The 20,638-nt window shown below is 39.4% G+C and overlaps 7 protein-coding genes across 8 annotated transcripts in view; 3 read left to right on the top strand and 4 right to left on the bottom strand.

Moving 5' to 3' along the window:
* Window positions 1-1,230: 1,230 nt before the first annotated feature.
* Window positions 1,231-2,195, bottom strand: LOC6504427. Its single transcript, XM_032452337.2, has 3 exons — window positions 2,127-2,195; window positions 1,699-2,064; window positions 1,231-1,623 (listed from the first exon to the last, which is right to left on the bottom strand). Exons 1-3 carry the CDS (start codon window positions 2,193-2,195, stop codon window positions 1,471-1,473), a joined length of 588 nt encoding a protein of 195 aa, XP_032308228.2. The 3' UTR covers window positions 1,231-1,470.
* An 870-nt stretch (window positions 2,196-3,065) lies between these two features.
* LOC116655111 lies at window positions 3,066-5,221 on the bottom strand. The gene is made up of 3 exons (XM_032452220.2): window positions 5,079-5,221; window positions 4,363-4,883; window positions 3,066-4,208 (listed from the first exon to the last, which is right to left on the bottom strand). Exons 2-3 carry the CDS (start codon window positions 4,867-4,869, stop codon window positions 3,630-3,632), a joined length of 1,086 nt encoding a protein of 361 aa, XP_032308111.1. The 5' UTR covers window positions 4,870-4,883; window positions 5,079-5,221; the 3' UTR covers window positions 3,066-3,629.
* Window positions 5,222-5,549: 328 nt separating this feature from the next.
* LOC6496751 (DNA-directed RNA polymerase III subunit RPC9) lies at window positions 5,550-6,893 on the top strand. Its single transcript, XM_001967826.4, has 4 exons — window positions 5,550-5,828; window positions 5,895-6,009; window positions 6,076-6,228; window positions 6,285-6,893. Exons 1-4 carry the CDS (start codon window positions 5,821-5,823, stop codon window positions 6,543-6,545), a joined length of 537 nt encoding a protein of 178 aa, XP_001967862.1. The 5' UTR covers window positions 5,550-5,820; the 3' UTR covers window positions 6,546-6,893.
* LOC6504425 (density-regulated protein homolog) lies at window positions 6,558-7,558 on the bottom strand. The gene is made up of 3 exons (XM_032452223.2): window positions 7,335-7,558; window positions 6,998-7,259; window positions 6,558-6,836 (listed from the first exon to the last, which is right to left on the bottom strand). Exons 1-3 carry the CDS (start codon window positions 7,452-7,454, stop codon window positions 6,652-6,654), a joined length of 567 nt encoding a protein of 188 aa, XP_032308114.1. The 5' UTR covers window positions 7,455-7,558; the 3' UTR covers window positions 6,558-6,651.
* A 225-nt stretch (window positions 7,559-7,783) lies between these two features.
* Window positions 7,784-9,395, top strand: LOC6504493 (GATOR complex protein NPRL2). The gene is made up of 3 exons (XM_001966970.4): window positions 7,784-8,089; window positions 8,158-8,664; window positions 8,715-9,395. Exons 1-3 carry the CDS (start codon window positions 7,895-7,897, stop codon window positions 9,267-9,269), a joined length of 1,257 nt encoding a protein of 418 aa, XP_001967006.1. The 5' UTR covers window positions 7,784-7,894; the 3' UTR covers window positions 9,270-9,395.
* LOC6504424 (ketimine reductase mu-crystallin) lies at window positions 9,337-10,810 on the bottom strand. Its single transcript, XM_032452222.2, has 3 exons — window positions 10,030-10,810; window positions 9,782-9,979; window positions 9,337-9,489 (listed from the first exon to the last, which is right to left on the bottom strand). Exons 1-3 carry the CDS (start codon window positions 10,787-10,789, stop codon window positions 9,413-9,415), a joined length of 1,035 nt encoding a protein of 344 aa, XP_032308113.1. The 5' UTR covers window positions 10,790-10,810; the 3' UTR covers window positions 9,337-9,412.
* Window positions 10,811-16,323: 5,513 nt separating this feature from the next.
* LOC6504495 overlaps window positions 16,324-20,638 on the top strand; it is a 39,548-nt gene continuing 35,233 nt past the window's right edge. Inside the window, exon 1 of one of the 2 annotated variants that reach the window (XM_032452291.2) lies at window positions 16,324-16,980. The gene's annotated coding sequence lies outside the window, so the exon portion shown is untranslated. The remainder of the gene's footprint in view (window positions 16,981-20,638) is intronic. The other variant, XM_001966973.4, reaches the window with a different exon arrangement.

Here is a 20,638-nt window from a genome sequence, read left to right on the forward strand (position 1 = left end):
TTGCGACAAAACGCAAACGCGAGGCAAACAATTACCAGATAGCGTCGGTCCAGAAAACAAATAGACTCCGACGGATTCTATAACACTTCATGGAAAGCGGAAATCGCGGGTTAATTATTCCAAATAGACTCGAACATTTCATCATCCCCATATAAGTGAGACATTTCGTAACAGTCTCGATGGGTAATTAAAATGATTGATAATATAGCTATTAGAATTAAATAAGAAATATATTTAAATACTAAGCATTCCAATTAATTAAATTTACTTTTCAATCGTATTATATTATGTTTACTTAATTAAAATGGCTTGAAAGTTGATTTTGAACTAAAAACTCGTTTCAGCCTAAAATATTTATTTGTTAAGAACCTCAAATTAATATAAATAATGGCCCTGTTGAAAGTATTATGCAAATGAGATCCATTTGAAGCCAATATTTGCTTGAGATTTTAGCGTCAGAGCACTTTCTGCTTTTTACTTTTGAAAGAATAAATAGAAATAAATATATTTGCGTTGCTAAGAAATATGGGAAATATTTAATAAATATTTGTTTAAGCTCTTAGACCCAAAAACTTTAAATAAAATAATCCAGATATTTATATTAATAATTATTCTTCCTCACTATGACCTTTTAGAGCAGTTCTTAGTATGATTATTTAATCAAATAAGAGTATAAATACTGTTTATTTTGTTTAGAAACCATAAACACTTTAATGAGCCTCTTGGCTAGTTGAAAGAATAAATGTTTGTCCCATTTTTAGCACCCCCTTTAAAGTGATTCACATGACAAATGCAATCGCAATAGCAACCACGTGCACTCGTCGGGAATTAAATATATTCATTAAACAAGAAGGAGGAACAACAACCATCAGCAAACATTGTAAATTTCCGAAGATATACAACAATTTTGTGTCACGCGCAAAGGCGAATGTGGTTCAGTGGTTTCGGGTATGGATGGCGCCGCATTTGAGCTTCTGGCAAATACTGGAAGCGGATTACTGGGCTAAGGTGACTAGTATTTCGGGGGCTTATCGCCTCCCTAACCAATGGACAAAAAATAAGAATAATAAACTATATGATACCCGGTACTTGTCACAGAAATATACAATTTTAAAGCATACTTTTCAGTACTGTCATAAAAGTCTATAAATAACTCCATAATAATTCCATGATTTAAGAAAAAAACAATACCAGGTATATCCAAATAGAGTAGTCAGCATTTCTGGCATTTCGAGTGCATGAATATGAAATAATTGTCTCATTTTTCGCTTTTATTTGCAAATCATTTAGTTATTTAACCATAAACAGGGGACGCGCCATTGAAGCTAAGCAAACATGACAAAATCTGGCCATAAAAAGTCGAGCAGAGTTAGTGCCTAGTAAACTATACAAACAGAGAAACGTATTCCATCAGGGTACACCCCATCTCCCAAAGCCACAATCCACCTCCATATCCGCCAGACGGAAGCCTCAATGGGTGTAGACCTTGAGGTAAACCACCATACAGGTATTTTTGCCACCGTTGCCCAAATGAACCACAGCCTTGAGGTCACCGGCGATATCGGCGAAGGGCATGTTTCTAACGAAAACATGGTTGCTCACATTCCTGAAGGTAAACACACTCTATAAGAGGTACAGATTTTGTAGATCACAGACCTATCCATAACTATAAACTATTAAAATGTGATCCTGACTCACCCCTTTTTTCGGAGGACACTTGCTAACATTAATGCCAAATTTCACAAAGATCGGATGCCAAATTTCCATTGGATTCTTGATGGCCTCGCAGAAGTTGTCCCGCTTTACGGAGACTCCTGTGGGCAGCCACTGACTGCGCTCCCAGCGATACACATCCGCTTCCAAGGTGATCGGCGCACCTCGCACCAGACTGCCCATCATCTTGATGTCCCCGTTGTAGTAGATGGTCTCCATGTCCTCGGCCACATCGAAGTGCAGGCCACTGATGTCGATGATCTGCCGGAGTGGGGTATTGCCATGATTATCCTGATCGTCACAGACGAGATTCAAGGTTCTCTCATCGGCAATGATTTCATACGAAGCACTCTGTTAAAGAAAGAGGTTTTTGGTTTAATTTTTTTTAACTAAAAAGTAAAGAAATAGCTCACCTGAGAGGCTGGCAGGAGGTGCAGCAGGATACCCGCCAGGCAAACACTGCAAATGAATAAATACTTCATAGTTTTAATTACTAGAGTCTCATTGAAATGTCCAACAGTTTTATAGCCACATCCCAGCAATTAGCCGAAGAGCATTTAAGCCATTAGCCATTGTTAGTTAATTGACAAATTAAGTTAAATGCCGATGCGATTCGAGATTCTGTTATCGTAGCACCCTCAAAAAAAATAAAAACATGGAAAAAATAGATATACGGAGCAGAAGTGACACAGAAAATCAAAATGCGTCCGGCGTAGTCGGCCTCCGACGCTCCGTCCGGAAGTGGGTCGTCTCAATGCAACCGCCCATCACGCATACGTCGTGTGCGCCTGCGGGACACACACAAAATTGAAAAAAATAAAAAATTAAATAAATAACACTATACGCACTTGACCCTGGGAAACTGAGTCGGAATTTTCTGGTGTGCCGTTTTTTTTTTTTTTATGATTTTTTATTTGTTTGTAGGCCAGGGCCATCATAAAATATTAAATCGGGCCGCCACACGACGCCCGATAACAGAGATTGGAGCTTCTTTTTTTTCTGTCGGCCATAAAAGCGCAAACAAGGCAAAAGTCAGTCAGCCAGAAGCCTCAAAAAAAAGAGTTAAAAACATAAAAAAAAATGGAAAATAAAACGCGTGGCCAGAAGCGATTATCCAGAAACGGAAAGGGTTCGGAGCGAAAACTATAGCATACTTTTTGGGTTTGAGAAAAAGTGGGTCAAGTGGATGGGAGTTGTAGAGTGGGTCTTATAGGATACGATCTTATTGGAAAAATAAAATACAAATAAAAAACAATACTTAAAAATATAAATTACTTAAAACAATAGTGCTACTAACTAAGCTACAAATATTTCTTAAACTAAAAATACTTAAAACTAATTACAAAAAACAATTTTAAACTTTTTGAAAGTTTGAACAAATTTGTAACAAATTTAACAACTTTCGTTCTTTTATTATTAGAGTATAAACTTAATTTTAAATCATTTTTCTCTTAAAAATATTCTCTTACTTTATAGTTTTAAAAAACATTCAAAAAACTTTTCCAAAAAAAAGTTTATGAATGTCACAATTCATTTATAATTTTTCTAAAAGTATGAATATTTTTTTTAATAATTTTATAAAACAGTCTGATGCTTAATTTATAAAAAAAAAGAACAGAGGCTTTAACATTTCCAAAAAATAAACTTTTTATTGTTTTTGCTGCCTAAGCCTCTCACTTAATCGATTTGAAATCCCTGCATTTTGGTCTACGCTTCTCCTAAACTTTAAAAGTTCTCAAGTCTTGATGATGATCGCTGGCTAGCAGGTCCCTCGGCTTCGCTCATCCAATGAGGAATGTCATGGCTGTTTCTAAACTATATATATATACACACAAACGAAATTTGAATTAAAACTAAGATAGAAGTCGCTAACGGCGCTCCTAGTCTATGGCTAGTAGAGATCTAGCTAGTATGTCCTATGGCTTTTGATTGGTGGGCGTCCCATACATAAGGACCTTGGCACGGACCGGCTTGCACCCGGCATTGATATAGTCTATCGAGTAGATGATGTCAACGACCTGATCGCGAGTCAGTTCCATCCCCTCGACACGAGCCGTGCGACGGATGCAGTCCTCCACCTGGGGCCGCTCCATGGCATTGTAGTTAATCAGATGGGTGTTGATCAGCTTCTGAACGGCCAGTTTCTGGGCCTCGAACTCCTCGTCGGGCAGCATCCGGTTCAGACTGATGATGTATACAATGGTCACGTACTTCTTGTTCGGCTTGTTGGCCGTTCCGTTGGCGATCTCCGGATGAGTGCGTATCAAGCCATTGATATAGGGAATGTAGCGTATGTCCTTGGGGGTCATGTTGTCGATGAGGATGAGGTTGCGTCCGCACAGCTTCAGGTGCGAGAGGATGCTGGTAATGAGGGCCAGGGCGTTGGTGTCCTCCCAGGCGACGGTCTTCACATTCTCCGGCCATGGGAACTTTTCGCGCAGCAATCGGGCGGTGTGGCTCTTGCCCACACCTGAAGATCCTATTAAGGCAATGGCCTGCAAGAGGAATTGTGGGGTTTGGGTGGGATACTCAAAAAAAAAAAAAGAAGGGGGTTCTGTTCCATCGTTTTGAATTTCGGAATCGCTTATCGACATTTCAGAAGTGAAATTCATGGCCAAAGGTGTGTCGGAAATCTCACAGCATACTCACATTGAATGTTGTGTTGTCCAGGGCGAGTTCTAGTCTCTCAAGAGCGTCCGGCTGGTTCAGCACCTGATCCCAGGCGTGGTCCACCATAGCTCCCAATCGGGCATGTCGTTCGCAGTAACCAGGCCGCTCCTGGACAATCACGTTGTACTGGTTGGTGTAACTGTCTATGAAATCACTAATGGTATCGGCAGCGCCCGACAGGTCCACCAAGCCGCCAAGCACCAGGCCGCCGGAGGCAATCAATAGCCACAGCATCGACCAGACTAGTATACCGCGATTGGGACGCTCCTGATTGTTGGGCATCTGGCCCCGGGCAGCAGCCCGTTGGGCGCGATCGGCGCGACGGTTCTCCTTGGTGGCAGCCCCCAAACGGCGAAGACGACGATGAGCAAAGTTGCGTTGCATGGCCTGGATGCTGCGCCAGACCTTGGGCGAGTCGTTGGCGGCGCGCTTCTTCGGTGCTTTGGTCTTGGACTTCTCGTTGGTCGCAACGGTGGTGGTAGTCATGATATCGCCTCTGCCTGTAGTTCCAAAATATATATATATTTCGTCAGACTTCAATCAGTTCCAATCAGGTACTGCCCGAAGCTGTCTCAGGAATCTCAAAAGCAAATATTTCAACACTTGCTATGTTCCGTTATTTTCGACACGAAATAACTGTAAACTGCGACAGCGTCAGGCGTCCCTAATGGCGGACAGAAGCAACAAGTACTCACCTGACACCAGAGCGTCCTGTTCGACTAAAAAACTAAACTAATAACACTAACTAGACGAAACGAAAGCGCGCGCGTACTCGGATCGGATACAGATCGACCTTTGGTCTGATTTATTCGCAATATTATTCGTGTGATGTTGTAGTGCGTGGCCTATGTTACTGTTCAGTCTTTTCCTTGTCAATTAAAATTTTGTAGTATTTTATGAAAGTAAAAAACTTTACAAATGTAATATATGTGTGACTTGAACGTATCACTTCTGGAATGCGAATGACTGACTGTGGCGAGTCTCTCTAGCTACACGACTTGACATTACACCATGGCCTGCTATGTTTTATAATAAAACATATCTTATTGTTTCAAATTTGGTGTAAAAACAAAATGCCGGTTGCCGGCTAACCAAAAAACGCGTCGATTTTAAATGCTACCTCACTAACAGTGTTGGAAAGTGCAGATATTAGAGAGGAGTAAAGTCAGAAGAAGATTATTAAATAGAAATTTTAATAAATGCTCTCAAATAGCGGTCATAAAGTATATTTATTAATCAGATGTTTAAAAAAATTGTATAAATTACACAATTCTATCTTTAAATTAATCTTTTATGGCGCAAACCTCTACAAAAGGTGCAATTCATTCCCCGCGATAGCTGAATAAGTGTTGGAAAACACATACGTGGTATTTTTTTTGGTATAATTCATGTAACTCACGAACGGTAACATTACGGCGCTGTTGGAACCACAACAACATGGAAACGTAAGAATATGCCTTTAAATTCGTAATAACTATAAGAATAGGTAACCAATTGCTTTGCCCTTCCAGCATTAATCCGACATACTCGTACCTGACCAACCTGGAGGTGATGAAGATCCTCCAGAAGATCAAGAGCACCAAAAAGAAGTTCGGCATGCGGAACTTGGCCACTGTAACCTACGAGGTTTGAAATATTATTTAAATATTTACTAAATTTGTTAATGAATGGAACATTTTATGACTTCCACAGGCGCTGCAATACCTGGAGGACTCGCCGTGCAAAACCCAGACCCGGGAATCCATTATAAACTACGTGAAGGATCTCTCTAGCTACCGATTGAAGTCTCACGAGATTCTGCAAATGGTCAACGATCCGCCGACCAGTGCTCTCCACACGCAGCTGGTGAGGATTGGGACAACTTGTTGTTGGACTAGCTTATTTAATTATCCCAATTGCAGCTCATTGACGACAACAAGGTGCCCTTGACGGACGAAGAGAACGAGAAGATCATCCAGCTGAGCTACAAACACTTCCATAGCGGAGCCGACAATAAGGAGGCCAAGGAAGCCAAAGAAGCTGCTCCGGCAGGCAAGGAAGCTGCAACAGAAGCAACGAGCAAAGCTCCAAAGGCACCAGCAGCTAAGAAGCAATCCACTCCGGCGGAACAGCCCATGGAGGTGGATAGCAAAGAGACTACGGAAGCACCCCCACAAGAATGACACCGACTGGGGTTTAGTCGTTCAACGTTTTTTTTTAATTTATTTTCCTGTTGATGTAGCGTACAAAATAAGCTAAACAATAGTAAATTATATTTAAGAGAAGTTGTTAACGCTTTTGATCCCCCAAGTCCTCGATGACGTCCTCGTCGATTTCGGACCACTTGTCGGGAATAACGTCGAAGAGGTCATCCTTGACATCGCCCTGGATGACGATCTCGTCCTCGCCGGTAACTGATGATCCGCAGGCGAACTTTGTGCCAAAGAATTTGGCTGCCACTTTGAGATCAATGTCTGCAAGATATATTTTATGAAATATTAGGCACAACAATAAAATAATATAAAAATATAGCAATGACTTGGCACATTTTCATTTCCTAGATATGGACATGGACTATCCGGATGGAAGGAGTCTTGGATCTTGGGAATCTGCAGGACTCTCCGCCATAACTCACCGAAAGTGCTCAGTCCTGTTACAACGGTCACGGATTTCTTCTTGCCACGTGCAGCCCGGGAGACGCAGATTTTCTTGGGCACATCCTCCTTCTTCTTGACGCGGAGCAGGCCCTTGCCGCCGCGCTTCTGGCGCTTCTTGTCATCATCGGCGCCGTCAGCGGATGCGGACTCCTCCTCGATTTTCAGGCGCTCGAAGTCATCGGGCATGTTGCGCTCCAGCCACTCCTTGCACTTCTCGTACTCCGGGTAGTACTCGCAGTACTACAATGTGAAATTTGAATGTTATATTAAGGATGTAGCCGAATTATGGTCTAATTTTGGAAGGCTGGAACTTACCTCGATGGGCATTGTGCAGTGGCCGCAGTATTTCATCTTGATGGGATAGGTTACACCCTCGCGGGGACCCACTTGGAGCCGCTCCGCCACATTGTTAACTCCGACGTCCTCGTTCGTCATTTTATTTGCTTAAATTGGCTAGTTTTTATGATTAAAATTGTTAATATTCCGGCTGGGCCACAATTTTTGCAACAATGTGACCAGAGGCGGCAAGTCACTGACACCCAAAGATGGCAAACTCGAAACGACACTATCGATAACTATCGGTTCGAAAAAAGTGCGCGAAAAATTAAAGTTAAAAAAAAAAGCTTTTTTTAAATTAAATATATAATTAATATACACTTAAAGCTTTAATGAATGAGCCAAAAATATAAGTAATATCGATTAAAACTTTCGCGGGAGAAAGCTTAAAATATACCAGAAATGAATCTGGTATTTTGTGGCCATATTGGTGTGGCCATTGCACTGACCGATGAACAAGAACTTTGAGGCGGAATCCACTAAGATTTGGGGATCGAGGCGCTGCCAGATTTAAAAATGCGGTGATAGCAACAGTCGAAATGCACTCCCACACCAACGAGGCGACAGCCACCAGCACCAGCGGCGGCGGAGGGGGCGGCACGGCCGGGGGAACCGGAGCGGCAGGAGGATTCGCCGCCACTGGAACTTCCGGAGGCGGCAGCACCGAGGGCAAGATCCGCTGCATATTCCTCAGCGAGTTCCACGCCACAGCGGGGTGCAAGATAAGCTGCCAGGTGAGCGGACTCCCACAGATAATCATCCAATAGACACTGATAACAGTTCCCATACTTCCCGATTACAGGTGCCCGAAAACTACATCTCCAAGGACGTGTTTGACGCCATCAATGTCTACATTATACCCAAGCAGCATCTGCAGCGCTGCATCCTCACCGTTAATGCCATGGATGTGAAGATCGTGGGATATCCGGTGGGTATCCAGGATCAGCAGAAGTATCCCCGCAATGCCTTCCTCTTCAATCTCTGCTTCGTTTGCGATTCCCGGGCGCGGAGTGTTCAGTACGAGCCGGTGGTGAAGAAGTTATCCGAGTACCTTATCATGATGGAGGAGGAGTCCTGCTTCCTGTCGCGCGAGGACGACAAGCGCCGGCTGCAGAACATCTTTGAGACTGTGCTGCGCGATCTGAACGAGCGCAAGGTGGCGACCATTGTCGAGGGCGACAATACCATATACCTGAAAATCGTTATGCACAAGCCGGATCCGCCGCCGGTGAAGGATCACATGGTGCCACTGCTGTTGGCCAACCTCAGGGATGCACCGCTGGACAACTGGGACCTGACCACGCAACAGGTAAGGGAATAGCTCCTAAAATGTCCCAGTAATCATCCAATCTTCGCTAGATTCTTCCCTACATCAATGGCATTAATCATGTGGCGCGGATAGCTGCGGAGGCCGATGTGGAAACGGATCTGGTCAAGTCGTGCATTCAGAATCTGGTCTACTACGGCGTGGTGCAGCTGCTGCCCATTCTGAAGTACAGCAACGTGTACATGACCCAAAACCTGAAGCACCTTATCCAGAGCGCTGCGCTAAGCGGAGCGTGCCGCACATATGTGGCTCTGCGGCCCGACAAGACGCTGCCCAGCGTCCAGCGCATCTTCCAGTTCTACGCCTCGATGACGCACGGCGTCACCTTGCGAGCGATCTGCCAGCGTCTGTGCCCCCAGCAGCATAACATCGATGAGCGGCGGATGGTGATCTTTGGACTGCAGCATCGCTTCATCCGTTGCATCCATAAGTATCCGGTGTTCACCGGTTCGGTGCCGTCCGGGCGGCAGAAAATGTACACCGGTCTGATCAGCTTCGATGAGATCTGCTGCAAGACGGGCCTGTCGCCGTGCACCATCGAGCGGGACATCGAGAAGGACACGAATGTGACTGTGATCTGGAAGTGACCGGGCTAGCCGGCAATCGCGGCACCAGCTTGTTGTAGTTTCTATAGTTTGTAGAGCGAACAGATTGTTATGTTTCCAATTGATTTTTTTTTTTTATATATACACATATATACAGAGGAAATGCGATTCCAGTGGTGTCCTTGTCATTCATCCTTGTCCTTTCCAGCGCTGATGGCGTCCAGTACAGCTTGGGCCACACAGGCGTCCTCCGAAGCCATTCCTGCGAGAATATTTCAAATTAGAGTGAGTTCTTCTGAATTATTCTTTTGATTTCTCACTTATTTCGTTTATTTTTAGGTTCTTTTTCTTCTATTTTTTTTATTTAAATCTCTGTTATCTTAAAAATATTATTTTAAGCCATTTTGTTGTTAGTTTTTAAAAAGTTTTTGAAAATTTCGAAAAGAAAAAGAAGGCTATACTCGAAAATTGTGAATAATTATCAAAAGAATGGCTGTCGAATGTCGAATTTGAAAGAGAAGGCTATAGGAAGGTGTCTTGGAAGTAAGTCTCACCCATTGACTGGAAAACGGTGATGTCCTGCTCCTTGGGGTAGTCCTTGCTGAGAATAACTTCGCCCACTTCCGCAGTAATGGGAGCTGGGAGGCCCACCAGCTCCGCCTCGGCATTCGCATAGCAGTCCACATAGACTTTCGACCTGCGGTAGACACTGGGAGCCACCTCCGAGAAGTGAATCTCTCCAGCGCCCACAGCTTGGATAAAATATTAAATAGACCATTTTTTAATTCATAATCCAACTCACCGTTTATGTGAACACCGCCACTGGGCTTCAAGTCCTGACTGTGTATGAGTGGCTCCTTGGCAAAAGTGGCCACACAGATGACATCCGCCTCGTGGCAGGCTTCCCTGGAACTCTCGCACACCTCCACCGCCTGCCCACCCACCTCCAGGCCAATGAGCTTCGCTAGCTCCTCCGCCTTGGCCCTGGAGCGATTGTACAAGAGGAGCTTCTCCACCCGGAAGCTTTGGCAAAAGGCCAGGGCATGCATCTGACCCTGAACACCGCATCCCACGATGGCCACCGTGATGGGACGCGTCACCTCCGCGTCTGGACCGAAGCGACGGAAGTAGAGGTACTTGGTGGACACCAAAGATGCGGCTACTGTCCGCCTGGTGGTCAGATCCGTGGCCTCCATGATGGCTGCCAGCTGGCCAGTCTGGTGACTGAAAACCAAGACATGGGCCAGGATGCTGGGCAGGGGTGGCTGCCGCTGGGCATTCCCGCTGAACGAGGTCACCAGCTTGCAGGCCAGGGTGGAGCTTCCTCCGCGAGAGGAGGTCTCATAGTTTCCCACAAAGGCGGGCATGGTTAACAGAAGACCCTGGTCTTGAACACTTTGAGAGCCGATCGGGGTAAAGGTTCTTCTGGGCTGGGCGGTCAAGGCTGGGGAGCTCTTGACCACCGCCTTGAGGGCCGACTCCACCGCCTCATTCACCAGCGGCCAGGTGAGGAACGGACCCACTGCGTCCGCACCGTAGTAAGCGGGTGTTGTATCACTCATGACTGATCTAAAATAGTAAGACCACCAACTGAGATTCTAAAGATCTCTGATCTGGCTTATGGAAAATATACTATTTATTGGTTACTAGAATTTTTTATTTTTTAGTAAAAAATAGTATTTTTAAGAGGCTTAAAGGCTTTGGCTTGGTGATAGCAGGGAGTAGTAGGGATTATAAATAATATAATGTGCCTATATGATACCCGATACTCCTAACTACAGGAGTAACTTGTTTTTGAAGGATTAAAGATTAGAATATAATATACCCGGTACTATCAGGACTACTAATTCAAGACTATCGAGTTTTAGAAGAGTGTTAAAAAGTTATATAAAAATAAAGAGAAAGGATGTGGATTTGATTTTGTGAATAAATGATACCCGGTACTTGGAACTCAAGAAGTAGGGAGATTAGACTGATTTATATAGTATATAATGGGATTATATATGATAGACAGTACTATATATGCACCTTTGGTACTAGAAGACTGTAGAGACAATATCTCTTAATTTATTTATTTTTCCACTATTATGTAGATTTGATAAGGTTATTTTTATTTTTTTTTTTATTATTTAGAATGATTTAATTTAATCCTTATCAACCCTAAATATCATTGCATAATCATCAATAATAATTTAAAAATAAATTCCCCACAAGAAAAATAAAGCTAGACTTGTCAAGAAAAGAGTTTTAAATAAATTGCATTTATTTTTAAAAACCCATTCAAGTGAGGAAAGAGAAAAAACTGAAAACCAAAAACCAATTTTCACGGCTACCGCTGATTTTTCCTCATTTCTAATGCAGTTTTCCCCATTCTTCGCGAGCCGAGCCGCGCCGGGCCGGGCTCCCGGGTGGGAAAATGCATTTTCTCCGCACGCCAAGGGCAATGGAAACCACAAGCCAGAGATAAAGGAAAAGCCCGATTGGAAAGAAAGAGAAAAAAAGGGAAAAGCACGGCACTTCTGTCAACGCCACTTTATCGCCAGTGAAATAATTCTCTTCTCGCAGCCGTCGAATGGAAAACTGGAAAAGTGAACCACACATCGGCCCACGATCTCGAAGAAAAACCTACACGAAAGTGAAAAGCCGATTGCACTTTTCCGCCACTTTTCTGCAATGCCAGGCCACCACAGCTGATAGGAAAAATTAATTCATTTCCATTGTCTATAGTGGGGGCTGGGGGCTGGGGGCCTCATTTTCTCAGCTGCTAATTCAAATTTTGACATAATTTCTTCACTGCTCCGGCCCCAGCTTGCTTTCTCGCTTTGTCTCCGGCAATTTCACTTGACTTGACCTTTCTGCCATGACTTTTCCATGCAATGGCCATACAGAGAGAGAAAAGGGGGTTACTACAGATGGATATGGAAGTTTAGGGGGGAATTTTCGGAAGTTTTTGCAATAAAAAAAAGAATTTAAGGTTCTAGAATTTTTAGAAACTTGTTTTGAATATTTTTTGGTAGTATACAATTTTATTTTTTTAAAGGATATATTTTTTAAATACTTTTCTTTGAAAAATTGATTTTTAAAAAATATCTAGCTATAAAAAATAGGAAAATAGATTTTTAAAAAAATTTTTATTATATTCAAATAATTTTTATTTGAAAAAAAAAAATAGTTTTTGAGTTTTAAAAGATATTTGAAAAAAGTGATTATATATTTACGAATTTTAGAATTATTTTCATAAAAAATGTATTAAATTACTAGAATAAATATTATTTTAATTTTTTATCTATTTTATTTATCTAAAAAAATTTATTTATAATTTTTAATAATTTAACACATTTTCAAGCCATTTCTCTCACTAATTAAATCGTAAAATGATCCTCTTCTTCCTGATATTTTTTCTCTCAGTGCCGCCCTGGAGTCTTGGGTGGGTCGGGAGCCTTTTGTGGCCGTATTTGTGGTGGCGGCCTTGGGAATGTGCAACTGCAGTTGCTGACTGATTTATATTCGGACTGGAGTGCCACAAATCAAAGTCGAACTGTTGCAGTTGTTGTTTTTAAGTTTTTTTTTTAAATTTTTGTTGCCACTCTGAGTCACTCCTGATCTCCGGCGACCTGTTGCCCGTTACCTGTTGCCCATTACCCGTTACTTGTGTGGCATATGCCCCGCTCCTGGAAATGGAAATGGTAGCAGAACCGCCGCCAAGTTGCAGCCAAAAGGCGGTCTAATAGAACCGCCAAGTCGCTCTGGCTCAGGCTCTGGCTCTGACCTTGCTGGCGGGTAAGTGGCTGGCCATAAATATTTTTTGTGTGGAATTGCGCAAAAAATGGCCAATTGCAAAAGAGGCGAAAAAAATAGGCAGATAAAAAAAAAAGACAAACGCCCCAATTGCATTTCCAATCCCCCCAGAATCCATATCCGAAAAGTGAATTGTCGTCAACACTTTGAATAAATTGCTAAGCGATTTGGCAAGCGCCAAAAGTTAATGGCCAAAAAGGATTTCACGTCACTGGCTTTTCGATTTATTGGCCAAGTTAAGAGAAGTCGAAGCTGGGAAGACTTCTATGCCAAGAGGCCAAATAAATATTAGAAAATAATCAGAATAGAAGAAGTTTTGGACTTGTTGCATTTTGGGACTGAAGCATCGCTTTTAGGATAAATAAAATAAAATATAAAAAAAATAAAATTAAATAAGTAATATGAGAAATCAAACGGGGAGACTTGATTACGATTGTATAAGAAAACACTTCTAGAAATTTATATATTAAAAATAAAATTAAAAAAAAATTTGAAATAAAATCAGAAAAGAAGACAAGGCCCATTGCAAAATAAAAATTAAAAATTAAATTAAATTAAACTAATACTTTTTTTTGAATAATAAGTAATAGATTTGAAGCAGAGACTTGATTACGATTGTATAAGACAATAAGACTAGCAATTTATTAATAAAAAATAAAATAAAATATAATATTTAGAAAAGGAGAGAGTCAGTTGACCATATAGATCTTAGCCAAGGGATATTCATTGTTAAATAAGCAAAATAAATATTTAAATTTCAAAAATATCAGAAAATGAGATCCGTTCCAATGGAATTGTCTAGTTTTGGGACAATAAGCACAAAATGAAGAAAAAAAAAGTTATAGGAAACCGAGATTTGATTACGATTGTATAAGAAATCGCGACAAGATATGTTATATTCAAAAAATAAATAAAATAATCAGAAAAGAAAGTAGATCAAAAGGATTATTTAAAATAAAAAATTAATCAAAAAAGGAGAGATGTCACCAACCATAGCAAGATAAAATAAATTTACAAAAAAAAGAATAAAAAGAGAGAACACTTGAGACTTCATTACGATTGTATAAGCAACTATGGCAACTAAAATAATTATTAAAAATAGTTTTGTTCAACTTTTGGCTATAAGTATTTAAAATAAATAAATCAGAAAAGGAAAGCTACTGATGTTTACGACCCGGAGACTCAATAACAATTGCTCGGGAATAAATAAAATAAATATTTTAATTTTATAAAATAATTATAAAATACTAATTTAAATCAGAAAAGAAGGATGTTGACTCTTCGCCCGTCAGAGCTAGAATGAAATATTATGCCGAGGTTTTTGGGCTCCTCGATTTTTGAAAAGAAATCAAAGCCTACTAGATCTCATCTGGGAGTTATCGATAGACAGAGAATCGATAATAAGGGTTGAGAAACCTTAACCAACACTTTTAGTTTCTGGCCCAGAGACTTTTGAAATCCCATTCGAAAAAAAAATACAAAAAAATTCAAAAAGGAGAACATTGCCACACCTTTTCTTTGTGGAGCTCTTGACTCTTGATATTTTTTTTTTTTTACCAACTTGCAGACTTATTTCTGTGTTTAGTTTGTGATTTCTGTATTTTTGTAATTTTAATGTGCGCGCCCGCACACTTTGCCGACACACACACTCCAAAATACATAGGAACAAGTTAGAAAAAGGAAAGTCGGCCGGGCCGGGTGAAAAAAAAAACAAAAAAACTCAAGAGTTTTGAAGTTTTATTTAATTTTTTTTAGTTTTTTTTTGTCTTTTGTAGATCAATCTTGGCCAGAGTTGGTGCCGTTAGCCGCCGGCGACGACGTCGCTCACTAAAATGCTGTTTGTCCTTGGAGAATGTGGCGAAAAAAAATAAAATCAAAGTGATATAGAAAAAAATTGTAAAATTATAATATACATATGCGGCACTGTTACGGTATTAGTGCACTGAGAGAAATCTAAAAGAGATTGCTTTTTAGCCACTTAATCTTGAAGTTTTTGTAAAAAATAAAGGCATTTGGCTTTTTATTTTTCTAAAAAAAATTTTTAAAAGTGATTTTTTGGTCTTAGAAAATTGTCCACATTTTTTAAAAATAAGTACACGTCTTTTTCAATAAACTAAAGTACAAATAAAGGCCTTCAAGTATAAGTTTGTCATCGAAAATCCACAAAAAATACTTTGAAGCTATATATTATTATTTTTTTCTTACAGAAATCTCTGAGAATTTTTTTCAGTGTAACCATATACACATATATATGTATGGCTTGCACATATCTGACGACGACTATAATTGTGCCGTTATGTTTAGCGATGGCGCCGCACCCAATGGACTCCATGGAGCACCCCCTTCATCCATCCATCCCCGTTTATCCCCAACCAACCCCCCTATTTTTTTTTTTGAACCACCCATGCACTATCCCTTCCCCCCCCACGCCAATTAGATCCGAGATCGGAGCAAAAGTATTATTTCTTGTTATTGTTGGTCGGACTTATTGCAGCCATTGCCTTTAGTTCGCCTTTGTCTAATGATTTCGATTATTGGTTTGTTTTATGTTTTTCCTATTTGTTTTTTTTTTTTTAGCTGGCTTTGTCTTTGGAATTTGTTGTTAGTTTTGTCTTTTTTTCAATCGATTTTTACAACTTCCGTCTGTGCACTTTGCATTGGACATAGAAATAATATTGAAACTGATACTATAAGACAGTAGAATGGCATTCAGACCCGAGGGGTACTACATTTTAAAATAACTTTGTAGATCGCTTTTTATTCTACAGGCTCTTCTGATACAGAAGATTCTGAATACGTGCCCCAGATGGTCTCAGCTTTAGGTCTTAAGATATAAGAAAAAAAAAAATAATTATGAGAAACAGCGCCCTTCTCCACGCTTCTCACAAAATTGTACTAAGGTGGAAAAGTATTTAATATTATATTACATATATATTATAAGTAAAATATTTAAAATAAACACTTCAAAATTGTCATAAAAACAACTTTAAAACTTAAAAAATACTGAACCAACATAAAACAAAATATGGCATTAAAAAAAACAATCAAAACCCTAAACAAACAAAGGACTTCCCAGGAAAAACTAATTCCCAAAAGCCCCCAAGCCCTAATGAGCAATTATTGCTGCAATTTGTGGACTTGGAATGCCCGACTTTATTTTTTTCGATTTTTTTTTAGCAACGCCCACTGACTAATCCAGGGCTTAATATTTCCGAGGCCTATTATTAGCATATTTTAGAGCGAACCCCCTTTAGTTTTTCGATTCCAGTATTCCGGACAGCAACGATCGTGCTCGGGGGCTTCGGCTCTCGACGGCTGTTTCGTTTCAAATCGTTTCTCGTTTCGTTTTTTATTTTGAAGCCAAAAAGCTGGGCTTTTTTATCAGTCTGGCTGGGCGATATTCAGTCGGTTTTTTGCTTTCGGCCAGAGCTGACGAACCACCACTCCTGCCTCTGCCTCTGCCTCTGCCTCTCCCCACGAAGGCACTACCAGCCCGGCTAACAGAATAATTTTCAAAACAAAAAACTGAGCGGTTGTTGTGACAAAAATAAAAAAGTGAAGTGTGGCTTACGAATCTTTCTAAACAAAAAGCTCTTAAAAATATATTATTTTCGCTAATTAGCAGTGATGAGTTTGGCCAAGAGTTACTTCAAAAATTTAATTGCTGTTAATTGCTAATATTTTTTAACTGATTTTTTTTTTTTGGCGTAAAATACAAATATTTGTTATTTTTTTTGGGTGAAAAAAAAAAATATGAAATAAAACAACAGAAAATAATAAAACCAAGAAAGAAAGAATTTCTGATATGCAAATGGAATAATTTTATTTATGGTTTAGTCGCCAAAATAATATTTGTGCAAAAAAAAGTAAAAAATATTCAAAAAATAAAAACAAACAAAAACAGACGAAAAATATTGAACCTGTTCCGAATGGAGGCTTGGATCCGGTGATTGAGGTAAGCTGATTTATTTTGAATGCATAAATATATAGAGAGATATATATAGAGATCTCTAGAGCTATATACGATGCATATATCTTGGACAAGAATAGCTAATGAGGGCCTAACAAACTCTATTAGGCTTTGTCATAAAAATAAATAAATGAATGGAAATCACAAACAAAACAAATATCCAATGATGACTTGTTTTTCTCTCTGTGTGTTTGGGGATTCTGCATTTGTTGCTCTGATTTGTTAGGCTGCAGTTCTGCTTGGTTTGCCTTTTTTGTTTCGGCTTCTGTTTTCGGACTTTGGTAGTAAAAAACACAAAAAACACTTCCGATCCCACTGAACCGCAACCATCTCGATGGCCATCCCGGCCGAAGACGGCCTTGCCCATGAAAACTAGAACCAGAACCCCCCTATTTATGACTTTTCAAGGCACAGGAAGTCGGACTAGAAGTGAAGGATGATTCGCTGAATTATTCAGTTGCAGTTGCAGAATTATTCAAGGTTTCCATAATAAATTTCACATAAAACTGCAGGAAAGAGTAGAAAAGAGTAGAAGGTTCTTGAGGTTCTCTTAAAATAAAAGATTCTTAAACAAATACTATAATACATAAAATATCAATGGGAATAATATAGAGAATGGGAATAGCATATCTATAATATATTATTTTCATTATTCCTTCTCAAATTATTCCTTTCTTCTCATTTCAATTATAAATGTAAAAATTTGAAACGTGTTTGAGTTTTGTACTCTTAACTGAATGCAAATGTGCTTGGATTTTTTGGTTGTTTCTAATAATTTATTTATCAATTAAATTGGTTGCAGTGCATATTTGTGGATGATTTCATATCATACAAGTTCAATGACTTTACTTTTCTGTAGGTTTTTTGATTTTTTAATTACTAAAAAATATAGGTACTCACTTTGTTCTTAGAGATGATTCTTATAGGTTCTTATATATGTACATATATTATGATTTGATTCTTATAGATGATAGTGTCCTATAAAATAAAAAAAGGAAAGTATTTGAGGTTTTTTACAACTTAACTTTTATTTGTATATTGAAAATTATGAACTATTTCATAAAAAAAAACTTAAATGAATGAGTTTCTGGTAACTTTTTGGTATTGTTTTAATTGCCTTGTACCTATTCCTGCTATTCTAGCCGTACATTATACGGCAGCTTCCTTTAAAAAGTATCTATTCTGACACTATTGATTCTTGAGATTATTCGTTATAATATTTTAAAGCCTTGTCATTAAATTTAAACTGTTTTCTATATATTCTATTGTTCATAAGACATATTTTTCTACAAGTATGTATTAGCTAGGTAACCCCTTTTTGTGTTGCCCAACTCTGATCCAGTTTGGTGATCCAGTGAAGTGAAAAACTCTGGGTTAGCCACCGCCACCGTCGCGCTAAAGAGCATTTAAAGCGTTTCACCTTTTGACCCGACCCAGTTCCATATGTCACAAAAGAACAGCGTCAGTCGGTGGTTGCTCCACCACTCCTCTATCGCGGCACCACCCCCGCTCCCTGGCCACCAGCCAATAGCCACCAGCCACCAGCCACTAGCCCCCAGACTCACTGATTTTTCGCATAAAACAAATTGCATTAACATTTAGGCCTACGCGCCTTGGGACGCCCACTTTTCGACTGCCCCGCGTAGTTCCATTTTTTGTCTTGCAGTTCCAAGTACCCTCGTTTCATTCCGCTGTTCCCCCCTCAATGCCCATCCCATTCCGCTTGTTCCGTCTGGGCTTTATCACAAAAAACAAAAAGCGATCAGTTGCAATTCATCCACACTCTCTCTCTCCGTCGGTTCTATATTTATTTAAAAAAAACTCTAATAAATTAACAAAAATTATAAAACAAAAAATAAATGGTTTAAACTTTTTTTTAGGCTTTTTTTAGTTAAACAAATTATAAAAACCCATAAGAAAGAAGCAAGTAATTAAAAAAAGGTACGAGGTTTGCATTAAACGCTTTTCTGTGATAACGATCAAGTGATAAAGTTTTCAAATTAAACACTTTATATGGACGGAGGCCCGTGTGGATGTGAAAGTATAAACTGAAACGATAAATTGAAAGTTTGAAACCAAAAACCAAAACAATAAATGCAGTTTTTATTAAAAAATTGACAAATAAATTAAAAACAATGAGAGAAATTTCGGAAGGCATTATAAATAAAAGAATTATGGGTTTAAGTATCAAGTTAAATGAGAATACAGTTAAAAGATGATAAAATATTAAGCATAAAGATTAAATATAAAATAGAAAATAATATAAACTATAGTATCCACAATAACCTTAATAATTCTTGTCAAATTAATGAAACTAGTTCCAGAATGTATCTTCTAGAACGGTCTAAGAGTAAAGGACTTGAATTTGTTTCAAAAAATCAATCATTTTAAAATAAATCTTAAAATATATGTTAAATTAAGGATTTAGTTTTTAGGATTTAGGACAAATACTGCGAAGTATTTCTTTTTTTGTCAATCGAAAACTTTTCCATTTCCTCCAACTACTTTTTGGTCAAGACTTTTCAGCACTTAGTGGTTCAATTGAAATTTTTTTAGTTTTCCGTTGCTATTTTTTTTTTCTGATTTGTGTTTTTTTTTTTTTTAGTTTTTTTGTTTTGTAAATTTACTTTCTGTGATTGTTGCCGTTTTGGCTTTGGCTTTCGTATCTCTCCGTTTGTCGCTCGGCTCACTTTGGCAGCTTTCTTGCATAATAAACAAGATCAGGCTCAGCTCAGCACACAATGTGCAACATTAGGCCAATGTTGGTACGTGGCCCAAAAGGGGTGCGGGGCGGACGGGGCAGACGTAGAGGAGGGGTGGGGTGGGGCAACAGGAGGGGGGGTACTCTTGAGTGGGGCATGGGGACAATCATGGACACCGGGCGCTAAACTGCTAAGAAAACAAAAAGCGCAACAACCAACAAAATCACTGTTCAAAAAACTATATTTAAATTTTTTTATAAAAAAAAGCTCTGAATTATAAATATTTCAAAATTTTTAGAAAATAGAATTTTTGATATTTTTTTAAAAGCTCTTGCTCTTCTATATTTCGAAGCTAGTACCAGTTGAGAATTATAACGAATGTGATAAGAAGAAACGTTTTTTGATCATTTCTAAACCAAAATACATCAAAATTTCCCATTTTTCTATTATATTTCTAAAAATTTCCCTAAAATACCAGATTTATTATAGCGGAAAGCTAGAACCAGTTAGGAATTATAGGAACTAAAGGCCCAGGAATCATTTTTTAGCCAATCTATGACTATAATTCGACTCTATATCCTAAAAACTTCAAGTTTTTTGCCAGTTTTTTTTGGCTCAGTGTAATCGCAACACATGCAGGCCACCGCTGGAACCACTGGAACCACCGAACCACCGAAAACCATCGATGTCGGTGGCTACTTTTGCTCTCGTTTCGGCAGCGGCAGTGGCGGCGGCGGTGGCTGCTGCGTGAGGCACATGGATAACTGGATAACTTGGACAGTTTCCCGTTACATTTTAATCTCTCCATCTCTTTCACTCCTTGGTAAAGCTATCTCTTTCTAGCTCTTGTTGTTGTCATGTTCGTTGTGAACCTGCCACAACAACAACAACAACAATAACAACATCAGGAACAACAACAATGAAAAAGTACCGAAAATAAA

The sequence above is a fragment of the Drosophila ananassae genome, chromosome XR, assembly GCF_017639315.1.
Source record: "Drosophila ananassae strain 14024-0371.13 chromosome XR, ASM1763931v2, whole genome shotgun sequence".
Lineage (NCBI taxonomy): Eukaryota > Metazoa > Arthropoda > Insecta > Diptera > Drosophilidae > Drosophila > Drosophila ananassae.

Excerpts from the sequence above, each read along its gene's own strand:
- LOC6504493 (XM_001966970.4), top strand. The coding sequence starts at position 7,895 with ATGCACTCCCACACCAACGAGGCGACAGCCACCAGCACCAGCGGCGGC. Across the intron at positions 8,090-8,157 it reads GGTGCAAGATAAGCTGCCAG|GTGCCCGAAAACTACATCTC; the intron begins GTGAGCGGACTC and ends TCCCGATTACAG. Across the intron at positions 8,665-8,714 it reads GGGACCTGACCACGCAACAG|ATTCTTCCCTACATCAATGG; the intron begins GTAAGGGAATAG and ends AATCTTCGCTAG.
- LOC6504425 (XM_032452223.2), bottom strand. The coding sequence starts at position 7,454 with ATGACGAACGAGGACGTCGGAGTTAACAATGTGGCGGAGCGGCTCCAA. Across the intron at positions 7,260-7,334 it reads ACTGCACAATGCCCATCGAG|TACTGCGAGTACTACCCGGA; the intron begins GTAAGTTCCAGC and ends TTCACATTGTAG. Across the intron at positions 6,837-6,997 it reads AACAGGACTGAGCACTTTCG|ACATTGATCTCAAAGTGGCA; the intron begins GTGAGTTATGGC and ends TATATCTTGCAG.
- LOC116655111 (XM_032452220.2), bottom strand. The coding sequence starts at position 4,869 with ATGACTACCACCACCGTTGCGACCAACGAGAAGTCCAAGACCAAAGCA. Across the intron at positions 4,209-4,362 it reads TGGACAACACAACATTCAAT|GCCATTGCCTTAATAGGATC; the intron begins GTGAGTATGCTG and ends TTCCTCTTGCAG.
- LOC6504427 (XM_032452337.2), bottom strand. The coding sequence starts at position 2,195 with ATGAAGTATTTATTCATTTGCAGTGTTTGCCTGGCGGGTATCCTGCTG. Across the intron at positions 2,065-2,126 it reads ACCTCCTGCCAGCCTCTCAG|AGTGCTTCGTATGAAATCAT; the intron begins GTGAGCTATTTC and ends TTTCTTTAACAG. Across the intron at positions 1,624-1,698 it reads AGTGTCCTCCGAAAAAAGGG|AGTGTGTTTACCTTCAGGAA; the intron begins GTGAGTCAGGAT and ends TACCTCTTATAG.
- LOC6504424 (XM_032452222.2), bottom strand. The coding sequence starts at position 10,789 with ATGAGTGATACAACACCCGCTTACTACGGTGCGGACGCAGTGGGTCCG. Across the intron at positions 9,980-10,029 it reads TGGCGGTGTTCACATAAACG|CTGTGGGCGCTGGAGAGATT; the intron begins GTGAGTTGGATT and ends ATTTTATCCAAG. Across the intron at positions 9,490-9,781 it reads CACCGTTTTCCAGTCAATGG|GAATGGCTTCGGAGGACGCC; the intron begins GTGAGACTTACT and ends ATATTCTCGCAG.
- LOC6496751 (XM_001967826.4), top strand. Across the intron at positions 6,010-6,075 it reads TGGCCACTGTAACCTACGAG|GCGCTGCAATACCTGGAGGA; the intron begins GTTTGAAATATT and ends TGACTTCCACAG. Across the intron at positions 6,229-6,284 it reads GTGCTCTCCACACGCAGCTG|CTCATTGACGACAACAAGGT; the intron begins GTGAGGATTGGG and ends TCCCAATTGCAG.